Source organism: Nematolebias whitei, chromosome 16, assembly GCF_014905685.2.
Source record: "Nematolebias whitei isolate Nwh7 chromosome 16, NemWhi1, whole genome shotgun sequence".
Taxonomy (NCBI): domain Eukaryota; kingdom Metazoa; phylum Chordata; class Actinopteri; order Cyprinodontiformes; family Rivulidae; genus Nematolebias; species Nematolebias whitei.
The window spans coordinates 15,117,393-15,129,795 of NC_056513.1; the positions used below are offsets into that span (position 1 = coordinate 15,117,393).

General features: G+C 40.4%; 1 protein-coding gene across 1 annotated transcript in view; it reads right to left on the reverse strand.

Annotated features, from left to right (window-relative positions):
• The window catches only part of LOC119422360 (voltage-dependent T-type calcium channel subunit alpha-1H), a 98,703-nt gene that overhangs the window by 35,466 nt on the left and 50,834 nt on the right, over positions 1-12,403 (reverse strand). Inside the window, exons 14-19 of the mRNA XM_037689716.1 lie at positions 10,343-10,498; positions 9,571-9,658; positions 7,260-7,450; positions 4,936-5,217; positions 4,375-4,475; positions 3,938-4,061 (exon numbers count right to left, since the gene is read on the reverse strand). Coding sequence (XP_037545644.1) covers positions 3,938-4,061; positions 4,375-4,475; positions 4,936-5,217; positions 7,260-7,450; positions 9,571-9,658; positions 10,343-10,498 — 942 coding nt within the window. The remainder of the gene's footprint in view (positions 1-3,937; positions 4,062-4,374; positions 4,476-4,935; positions 5,218-7,259; positions 7,451-9,570; positions 9,659-10,342; positions 10,499-12,403) is intronic.

Here is a 12,403-nt window from a genome sequence, read left to right on the forward strand (position 1 = left end):
AGTGTCTACTCTTCCTTGTGCTCCTCGCAGATGATAATCCATTTTCTGTGTTCTTCAAGTTTGAGACTTATCGTCATCCTCCAGCCTGAGTTTGCCTGGGACCATCACCCTAAAACCAATCCTCTTCATTCGGATATACAACTGGAAAGATCTGTCACTTACCTCTTCATCCTGGTCCGACCTACTCACCAACACCAACCTGTGAATCTCACCTACCATACTCACCTTCCTGGAACCTGGAAACTTACATCCTCTGCAAGCCTGAACACCTATTACCAAAGGAAGCCTCCTCTGTTAATATAAAAACCTTGCAGAAGACGCTCTGCCTCAAAGAAAATATTTACCATCTTGATTCTGCTTCCACAGATACTTGCTCGTTTCCTCCCAAGTCCAGCCCTGTAAATATTGTAAATGTTATTAATCCTTAACTTCAGTCTTTTGAGTCTTCCTGGGTTTCCGTTGATAACACGCTGAGTAAACTAACAATACAATGTAAGAATGTCTTGGCCAACAGGAGTTAACAGAAACCAAAAAAGATGCATCAATTAGTTGGCCAGAGCAAATATGAACTTGCATTGAAACAGGTGTTGGCTTAACAAACCTTCAAAATCTAATATTGAGGATCTAGACAGTATGATAATCACTGTTTCTCAAAAGTTAAACACTCTCCTGTCAACAAACTTCTCCTCTGGGGCCAAGAGGTACTTTTATTATTTTATTATCTGACCAGTTAAAAGAACTTACCATTCATGAAGAACCAGAATGTCTTGATGATGCAATTAATCTTGCCATTCGTATGGACAGTCATGTCAGGAAGACAATGAGAAAGGAACTACAAGTCCCAAAATAAGGGTACTTCCAGGTTCAGTTTTTCGTAGTCAAAGATGTTTGGAAAAGTGTTTACACTTTGCAGCCTCCAGTTTTGAAAAAAAGTGAGTCCAAAACAAGCTTGATAGATTAAGATAACTCCCATATTCCACGATCTTGCCAAAAGCATTTAACAAAGGGCTCTTTCACTTTCATCCTGCAGCGCCATTGCCTTCTAGCAGACTATACAACTGGTCTGGTCCAGAAAGAGACAGTGAGGACTTGTAGTGAGGACTCCTCACCATATCCTCACCAAAGTGGATTGTTTTTCTAAGACTTACTTATTTTGTGCCACACATCAAGTTTCCCTTGGCCTGTGAAACCACTCAACTCATGATCCAACACACCTTTTAACTCGATGGTATGTCGCTGAACATGGTTTCTGACCATAGTCCTCAGTGTGTCTCCCATGTATGGAAGGATTTTTGTCAAGCATTGGGCACAAACACCAATCTCACTTCAGGATACCACCCTCTATTCATTCATTCATTCATTCATTCAATTCAACCTTTATTTATACAGGTTCGTCTCACTGAGTCCCAAGGACTCATTTTCAAGAAAGACTTGTGCCAACAGCCAGTCTGAATGTTTCTATCAGGAGCTTGAAGCTGCCCTAAGGTGTGTAATCAACAATAATCCATCATCCTGGTCTCCACACACCTTGGATTGAGCATGCCCATAACACTAACATCTTCAGATACTGTTTTGTCCCCTTCTGTCCTCTCCCTAAGATATTCTCCTTTCCTGTTCCCTAGCCAAGAGTCCGAGTTTGCCATTCCATCAGTCCAGCATCACTTACGATGCTGATGCTGGATCTGGAGACAAGCCAAAAGGCTTTACTCCAGACAGCAGAACAGAAAAGGTTTGACGAAAGACATTGTGCATAGTGCATTCTAAGATATTGTTAATTAATCCTGTTTTTTTGTGCGCCTCACAGATGAGAGAGAATTTGTTTCCTATGTTCTCCAAAGTTTGACTCATCATTGTCCTCCAGCCTGAGTTTGCCTTGGACCATCACCCTAAATCAGTTCTCTTCATACGGACATACAACTGGAAAGATATCTATTTTACTTCTTAATCCTGGACTGACCCGTCATTCTCTTACACCAGCATGTGAATCTCACCTACCATACTCACCTTCCTGGAACCTGGAATTTTACCCTCCTCTCCAAGCATGAATACCTACAGAGTTAGCCTCCTTTGTTTATTATACAAACCTTCCTTAAGTGAGGATCCTGCCTTAAAGGATCCTCTGCCTTCAAGAAAACTTACCATCTTCATTCTGCTTCCACAGAAACTAACCCATTTCCTCCAAAGTCCAGCCCCTGTAACGGTTTATATGTTGTACATTTTATTGTTCTTCCTTACCTTCAGTGTCGAGTCTTCCTGGGTTTCAGTTGGTCACACTCTTGAGTAAACTAACAGTACAATTGTGTCAGATTTGTGTTAGCATCTGTGTCATAAAAGCACAATAACTTGGAAAACTGTGTGCTACGTTTAAAACACCATTAGTTATTTTGCATTAAAAACCTTGACTTTACTAGTATTAATACCTTTGCAAGCTTTATGGAGGTCTTTTATATTTTTGACTGCAAAGAGCTTAGAGATATACTCCACTTTCAGTTGATCATCAATGTCTCAAGTTCCAAGTCAAAACCTTACCTTGTTTGTGCTAAAATACAAGTTTGTGTCATTCTGTTATCTTTGGTATTTTGGTAAATTCAACAAAGAAATATGGAAACTAATTCTGCCTTTGGCAATCTGCTAAGAACAAAGTGCCTGAAAATACAATTTAAAACTGGTAAATTGCCAAGTTTTTTCATTCATTCAACCTTTATTTTTACAGGTTAATCCCATTGAGCCTTGGGGACTTATTTACAAGAGAGGCCTGGTTTAAACAAAGAGGGATGCGAACAGTGGACAACAAAGACAACAATAGTCAATCATAAAGGTTGCATACAAATTGAGAATAACAAGTGAAAATAATATGGTATTTAAATTTTAAAAAGTAACGAAAAAAAGAGCAAGGTTGTAAGGCGATGTAAAAAACTAAAAACAGGAACATGTCTGCATTGGTTTTTCCCAGGACCTTAACAGATGTTTGAAGCTATTTAGAGAGGTCAAGGTTGAGAGCTTCAGATCTTTCTGCAAGATATTCCAGGAAACAGGAGCGGAGTAGGAGAAGGCCCTATTGCCTAATTCAGCCCGCACTGAGGGAACACTGCAGGTAATAATGTCCTGAGAGCGCACGCTGTAGCTGCACTCACACAGAGACCTGTAGGAGATGTATGAAGGCAACAGACCAAGTAATGATTTAAAGATGAAAATGTACCAGTGGGAGAGCCTGCATGAAGTTAATGATGACCAGTTAACCAGTGAATAAAGTGGGTATGGTAGTTACAGCCATTTATGAATCTTAGCGCACCATGATAGACAGCATCCAACATCTGCAGAGTGCTTGTAGGAGCATTTATGTAGATAATGTCACCGTGTCAATGGCGGGAAGGAAAGTCACAGTTACACGGCATTTCCTAGCATTCAGAGTTACACAGGATCTATTTCTGAAAAAGAAACCCAGTTTAACTTTCAGCTTCCTTACTAGGTTTTCTACATGGAACTTAAAAGAGAGATGCAAATCAACCAAGATACCCAAGTATTTGTAGGAATCGACAAACTTAATAGGGACACCATTCCAGGATAAAATCAAGGGAAGAACTACTGGGACAACTTCCTGTTTGAAACAACATTCCTTTGGTTTTATCAGCGTTTAGGACAAGTTTGAGATAGAACAGATCTGACTGGATGATGTCAAAAGTGGATTGCCAAAAAAAGTTGTCTGTGTTGACACAACTCTGGTTCATCCATTGAGTTTAAGTTTATATCTGAATGATTCATAGATCAAAGTTAAGTGGACTAATAAACACACAAACTCCACTCCAAACTCCAACTCCTCGGAAGCAAGTGAGGAATGACCTTTGTGCAGTGGAACAACTAATCAATGCCTGATGAAAACCTTATGATATATGTAATTTTTCTACAATACTTATACAAACAAATGATTTTGTGTTACCATGCTTTTGGGATTGATGTCAGGTCTCTCCAACGCTATAGTGATGCAGTTCAGAAAAATGAAAAGCAGGATGATGTGATCGAACATCTTGTGACTTATGACCTTCTGACACCACAACCTGAACCTAAAGAGAGACACAACAAAGACAAAACAGTCAGCAGCTACATATCTATTTTTAACAGAAAACACACTTTCTGCATCATTTCCATCACTGCATGGCTCTATGTAACGTGTGCACTTGCGTTTTCCCACGTTTAATTGATAAATGTGAAAATTGCATTACTAAAGCTGAACTGTGAGCTTCACACTTTCACTGTGAGCTTTCACACGTGAGCGGGTTTAAAACACCTAGATCGCTCAGGGGACTAACAGGGGCCTTGTGCATGTGTGTGTGTGTGTCTTGGGGGAACGTATTTGTCAGGATCGTGTGCATTTACTGGTTATGTGGAGCAAACACATAGAGGGACCACTCTTCATGCTCTTGGCACCACTGAGGCTCATATGGCTCTAGTATCTTCTTCAGCCTCTTACATAAACTCTGCAGGAAAGAGACACACACACACGAGAGATTCAAGATTAAAAATAAATATATAAAACACTTGCGTGGGTAAAATCAATTTCATGAAATATAGTTTAAATGCTGTTTATGATTTCATTCAGTGTACATTCTTTGAATTACGATAATTGTGCAATGTTTATGTTCCAAATTGCCAATAAATACAGATAACCTGGTGTACCTGTCAAATCCAAACATAGCTGAGAACATTAATGCATGTTTTTTTCAGGACTTATAATTTAAGGTCTGGATGTGTACCTTTTTACCAGAATATTAGCAGTAACTGTTTGAACTATTTCTCATACTTAAACAACTAGACATCTTATAACCAGACACTTCAAGGTAGCATCAACTTGCCATTTTCTTCTTCTTCTTCTTCTTCTAATAGGGAATAAGGAAAACTGTAATAACATTAACATTGTTTAAATTTCTGTTCATTCACCTCCTCAAGCTCTTCCTCTTCCTGGTCATCATGGTAATATGACGTCAGAGTGGCCTCATCGTAACTGTGGTCCGGGAGGTGAAAGGTGGTGCCGTTGCAGTCAGGTGAGAGGAGTGTGGGAACCTGCAGGTGGTCCGACTGGTCCAGAGACTGCTCCCTGCTGCTGGGGTCAGACAGCAGGGACTCCAACTCTCCTGACTGGCTCCTCCTGTGGAGGCTGGGGCCTCGGCTGATGCTGGTCCAGCTGGAGCGACGGCTTGCGGGTCCACTATCCCATAGAGACTGTGAACACATTAGCACTGAGTAGGTTTTCTGACTGATCGTTATAATGAAAAGTGTGTGGGTTTTTTTTCTTTTTCTTTCAGTTGTTCAGTTTTGTATACAGTATGTAAAAAATAAAATATTGACATGTCACGTGCCATTTTTCACAACTACAATCTTCTGGCTGGTGTTTTCAAAATGCAACCTAAGTTGTGTACTTCTTTTGTAGTCCGTCACAACTACTTTTTCGATCTAATAGAGTAGAAAAATTATGGAATCGCTCAATTCTGAAGAAAAAACCCTATGTATATACTCCATAATGGAAAACGGTCCAGTCCCCCTCAAGGAGATTGGTTCCAGATTGCACTCTGTGGTTTGAGATATGCATATATATATATATATATATATAGTCGGTACTTCTCAACCTCAAACAAAAGCCAAGGCTCCTTCCCCACCAATAAGGTGACATTCCATGTCCCAAGAGCCAGCTTTGGTAGCCTCTGGTCAGAGTGCCAGACCTCCACCTTTGGCTGCCACCCTAATCATATGGCCCTTTCTGCAGTTTGTGGGCCCACAGGAAGGCAAACCCATGTAGCTCATTTGTGCTTAGTCCGATCAGGCCCCATGGGTAGAGGCTTGGTCAAAAGGCGCCTGCCAACAAGTCTTTCTCCAAGGGCCTGGCTCCAGGCTGGAGCCTTGGTAATCCATGTCTGAGTGAGGGACACTGAGCTCCTTGCTTTTTTAACTAAGTTTTTATCAACATTACCAATGTGTCTGCCAGGGGTATTAACAGGTACAAAGATAATAGTATTCAAGTGCAAAAAAAACAAGACAAATATAAAAAGGTACAAAAGGTAAAAAAATTCTAAAAAAAATACAAAACAATCTACGTATTTACAGGCTATAAATATAAATTCACATTAAGTTTTTCTAGAACTGAGATTGTTTTCATTGCCTTTTTGATTTCAAGTCCTTTAATTGTGATGCTGTAAAGTTCTTTGCTGAAGTGGATTATGTTTGGCTTGGAGTTTGACCACTTTTTTCTTGTGAATGTGAAATTTTCTCAGGAGAAGTAGAAGTTGGGTGAAGTGCATCAAGTCTTTATCCATATCCTTATCATCAAAGCATAATGTCTTTCTCTGTAAGTTGAATTATTTGTCCAGTTTTCTGTCGTATGAGTTGTTGTACATCTGTCCAGAATGCCTTTGTATGATTACATTAATAGAATAAATGATTGTTTCCATGTGTAGTTCATAGAATGTACAAGAATAGTCAATATCAAGTTTAAATCTTTTCAGTGTTTTTTGAACAGGGTATACATTATGATTAATTGTATGTGAAACCTCTTTAACTTTATTTGTTATGCAATTTTTTCCCCTAATTTAACCAAACTTGTTTCCAATTAATTTCTTCAAATGTAAAAAAACAAAAAAATCTACCCAAGTATTATGTCTATGTAAATATTCTGTATCGCTCTTTGTCTGGCCAATCTGCTTTGAGAGCTCTTACCAGGGGCAATTGCCCATAACAGCATGGCTCCTAGGATCATCAGGCATACACACTCCTCCACCATGACAGGGTGGTAATTCACAGAGCAAACCCACAGTTGCATAAAATAAAATAGGATTTTTCTTCAAATCTGTACCATGGCTCACTAAACACAAACAACTAATCAACAATTGGCAGTTGGAGTAGAAGGCTTCAAGGATAAGAAAACGACTTATCCAAATATTGCTCATTCCAAAAATATTAGCTTTTGCAAATGTTTTATGAAGACATAAACACATTAGGCACAGTAACTTGTTTAGGTTTGAGAATTTTTAAAAAAAGTGTGAGGGCTTTAAGGATTTTTTTTTTTTTTAACAATACATTTCTACAACTCTTTCTGAACTAAATTTGCTGATTTTTTTTTTTTCTTTACTGGAAAAATCTATTATTGCTGTAAATGTTTTGTAGGATTTAGAAACTGATCCAATTCCTCTTGTTGCAGAGCTTAGCCTGGATGTCGCTGTTAGTTGATTTTCTAATAATACAAATACAATATTTATGTGCCCAGGGCTCACCGGTGTTCTCTGCTCCAGGCTGTTGATGTCGGTGGAAGCACCACTCGCCCGCCGAGACTGGCTAGAGTTTATGATGGGTGTGGCTGCCGTGTGCGTGATGAGTGGCAGAGGTGGAGGAGGCGGGGGAGGCATGGAGGCTTTTGGGTTCAGAAGACCGTTGGGGGTGAGCATCATGGCCTGGATCTTGAGCTCTGCAAAATTACAAAACAAGAACAATTTATTATATATTAACATCTACACTACATTTTGCAAGTTTTTTTCTTTTATTTCCTTATTTTTTTTAACCAATAAAAATTTAATGGGATTTTTGTTTTTAACATTTGAATAACCAATGATTATACTTTATAATGATAAATACAGAAACTAAAAAGTGATTTTTTTTATGAAAGAAAATGGCATCTTATGCCAGACAAAACTTGTCATATAAAACTATCAGAAACATTATTTTAAACTTCTCTGATAAAAAGAGCAATCAGAATATTTTCAGATAACATTTTTGAGACTTTGCATCTGCAAATGATAAAATGCACAAGACTGTAGCTACTTATTTATCTACGGTTATACTGTATGAATGAACATTTCACCTAACATGGAAAACCAGCCACAAGGGAGCACAAGCAAGTGAATTTCTTGTGCCAGTCCCAAGCTCGGGTAAACGGTGAGGATTTTGTCAGGAAGGCCATCTGACGTAAAACACGTTTGCCAAAACTAATATGCAAGTTCATCTAAGTGACACCATTCTGGATTGGTCGAGGTCCGGGTTAACACCGACCGCCACCGGTGCTGTTGACAAACAGGGTGCTGGTGTAAATTGTGTTACTGTTAGTCAATAACTACGAGGAGGGAAACGTGTCAGGAAACAGAGAGAGAAGAGGAAAGTCAAGAATGTAGGACTGAGGGTTGCAACTCTAAATGTGGGGACAATGACAGGCAAAGGTAGAGAGCTGGCTGACATGATGCAGAGAAGGAAGGTAGAGGTTTTGTGTGTCCAAGAGACCAAGTGGAAGGGCAGCAAGGCTCACAGCATTGGAGCAGGATTTAAACCGTTTTACCCTGGTGTGGACAGAAAGATAAATTGAGTAGGAGTGGTCTTGAAGGACCGAAAGAATGAGATCTCGGATACAAGCGGCCGAAATGAGTTTTCTCCGCAGGGTGTCTGGGCTCTCCCTTAGAGACAGGGTGAGAAGCTCGATCATCCGGGAGGGACTCGGAGTAGAGCCGCTGCTTCTCCACATCGAGAGGAGCCAGTTGAGGTGGCTTGGGCATCTGTTTAGGATGCCTTCTGGACGCCTCCCTGGTGAGGTGTTCCGGACACGTCCCACCGGAAGGAGGCCCAGGGGAAGACCCAGGACACGCTGGAGGGTCTACGTTTCTCGGCTGGCCTGGGAACGCCTCGGGATTCCCCCGGAAGAGCTGGCCCAAGTGGCTGGGGAGAGGGAAGTCTGGGCCTCCCTACTTAGGCTGCTACCCCCGCGACCCGACCCCGGATAAGCGGAAGAAAATGGATGGATGGATGGATGGTCTTGAAGGAGGAGTCGGCAAAGAACGTAGTAGAGATAAACTGTTCATTTTACATTGATCATTTTCAATATTAAAGTTGCGTTTTGTTTCATCACATGATGAAATTTTACAACAACAGTAAATTATTGGACTTTTTCAGGTTTAGTGCTCAGATGGGTTGTTGTTGCTTGTTTTTCTGTTCAGTGGTGGGTTGGCATTTATGTTCAGGTTGTTGTTAGTGACTGTTTAAAATTGACACCATATGACCAATGTTGTGGTCGATTAATAAAAAGAGGAGAAGTCCTACTTGTCAACTAATAATGGCATTGCTGAAAATGAAAATCAAGTGATGTAATCAGATGACTGTGGGGGTATTTGGCATCAGTATTAATCAAATGTCATAATGTTTCATTCTAACTAAAGGCCTAGCTCTTCCAGGCACAGTTTGCCACTAGTGTAGGGGATGACTCTCAGCTACTACCACTCTAAATTGCAGCTCAATCTTTGTAAAGTTGACAGAGTTATTGCCATGTATGCGTTTGCAAAGGTCACTTTGCTATGGTGGATATCTTGAATGGGGTTGACGCTAAAACAGTTATTTGTAGCTGTCCAATCCAATCCAATAATTACTTTCTGCAGATATCATTCAAATCTATGTTTATGAAACATTTTGCTAACAGACACTCTCCCACAGATGGGCATAAACATCATCGTCTTCAGCGGTGGGTGATAAATATTTCCAAACGTTGATCAAAAGTTTAAGAAAACAACCCTACAAAATAAAATTCCAAATTTAAAACCCGTGTTGTACCAGCAGTGTAAAGTTCTCGCAGCTTCTCCTCGTCCTGGAGGCACAGCGATTGTCTGTCGTCATCGGCTTCAGATCTGTTGGCGTCACCCTGAAACATATAGACACACCAGGAGGACCCAACGTGATCCCCCCACCATCGCAATATTTACTCGTTTTTCTTCCGCACGTAAACTGTTGACTGTTTGAAATGTGGAAAACACGAGGAAGTCGGAGGGGAACGATTAAGAAACAAAGAGTGGGAGACAGACGGGCGGAGGGAATCTCCTGTGTTCTCTGGTTGAGTTATGTGCATTGCTTTGGCAGTGATCTCCTGTAGTCACGCCAATAAAGCTTTACTGAATTTAATTAAAATTCACGCCAGAAAGATTGAGGCAGACGGCTTTGGCAAAGGGTATCTATAGATGTGTGCGTGCGACAGAGAGCAGGCGTTCTCTGATGCTGGAGATAAAACATGGCAACTAAACAACAAAATCTCACCAGCTGCGAATGGCAAGCGATATCAAACACCTCTCCTGTCCCGGAGAGTATTATAAGCGTACATGCATGTCAGCGAGAAATAACGATAGAGGAAAAGAGGGGAGGGAAGTGCTGAAAAGGAATAGATGAGAGAAGAAATAACAACGGATAAAGAGACAGAGAGGAGAAATCACACAGGCAGGATGGTGGAGATTATTCTCTTGTAAGGAGCTTTGGTATCAACAGCACAACTGAGCACAATTATTCTCTATTTCTCTGCAGAGTAGCTCAAATAAAACTGCATGTTTGCTCTTACTTCAGCCTGAAAGCCCTCAACTAAAATGGCTACGAGCAGGTTGAAGAGGACGTAGTTTCCAAACGTCATGAGGGCCACAAAATAGAGAGCTGCCAGAGGCGTGGTGGAGGCCATCCCATTATACAGCACAGCGTTCCAGTCCTCCTGGGTGAGGATCTGCAGTATGAAGATGGAAAACACTTTTTAGGTAATAAAAGCACAATGTCAAATACAAAACGAAGATGCACGCAGGGAATCTTTGTGTAATATTTAGAATCTTCAAGTCATTAAAACAATAATGATGTTCATAATGGTTACAACGAGCTCCTGTGGAGAGTGTGTTTAACTTCTGTGTCCCCCCCCCTCTGCTTTTAAAGCAAGGTTTACCTTCCCAATAATGGAGTGTAAATAAAGAAATTAATATTAATGAGTGTGACGCCCTCCAAACTGGGGCAAGTGACAGAAGATAATCAGCAGCTGCAGTTTGAATGTCATCCCTTCCAATTTTAAATTTATTTTAATCACCATACATCGGAAATGTTTTAGTTCGTTAAAGATTTCCATGTTTGAAACTGATTTTTTTTTTGTCTTTTTTAAATATTAGTATTTTACATAACTCCTTTTGTTTGCTTGGTAAAAGCATTTTAGGCACAATTTGCACCTTTAGGGGCGGCTGTGGATGAGTGGTTAGAGCAGTCGTCCTCCAATGCAAGAGTTGGGGGTTTGATTCCACCAGTAGTCACATGCTGAAGTGTCCCTGGGCAAGACACGGAACCCCTCATTGCCTCTGTCCCATCAGTGTATGAATGTGATAAAGAACTGATTATTCTTTGTAGATATATTAGAGTGCTGTATGAGTGGGTAAATGAGGGCACAGATTGTGTTGTAAAGTACTTTGAGTATCTTCATAAGATAGGAAGGCAATATATAAGTACAGTCCATTTACCATTTACCAGTTCAGCTTAGCAGAGACAATAAAGCTCAGCTTAGGTAATAGGGTGCTCTTCTGGATACAGGTCCAAATTTTGGCTGAGTCTCTTCAGGACTTTCTCAGAAACCTCTTTCAATCTATGATTGTACACTATTACAACATAGGCAAGCCCCTCTTGAGGTTGCCTTTGTTTATGCACACACAAACCAGTCAAGCGAGTCATGTACATATATGTACATGTCCATACGAAGCCACCATCGCAGAACCAGCAGGTGACAACATTAGTGTTGGTTAGAACAGAGCTCTGCTGGCCTCCCCACCACTTCACACCCACATTATAACACAACCTTGCAACAGCTTCTGTAATGGACCAAAGCTGTAACAGCAGCCCATCATTTTGTTTCACACATGACAACTGACGTGTGGGTAAGCCGACTCAGGCTCATCTTAAAAGAGGTGAATGAAAGAAGTTTTGAGTTTTCTGAAGAACACTCGTGTTTTCTTTTACTTTCAGTTTGTTAAAAAGTCAACTTTCACATCATTCTAGTAAAAAAAGAGCTTTTAGAGGAAGGGTTTTCACTCGCAGCTGCTCTATATATTCTTTAGCTTCTTCATTCCTCCTATTCTGAATGGTTTGTAGAAAAACCTCTCCACAGGATAATGCTACAACCACCATGTTGCATCAAAGCGAGGGTTCGAATGAGGTGATGCTCAGCCTCTATTTTTCTTCATAACCGCTGCAACTGTGGTCACAAAGTTCATTCTTTCTTTCATCTGATCAAAGGAGGCAAAGCTCTTTAGCAAATTCCCAGCAGTTTTCTAATGAATAATCATTTTTAATGTGTATGTGTTGTGTATTTTCTATACATTGTACTGCAGTAAAGAAGGAAAATGTGACAAGGCCTGAAAACTTTCCATTTTTACTGAATAAAATGCATTAATGTGAAAAATGATCTAAATTAAATGTCGCTGAGCAGCTTGTTCAAAGTACGTGACAGACAGACAGACAGACAGACAGACAGACAGACAGACAGACAGACAGACAGACAGACAGACAGACAGACAGACAGACAGACAGACAGACAGACAGACAGACAGACAGACAGACAGATAGATAGATAGATAGATAGATAGATAGATAGATAGATAGA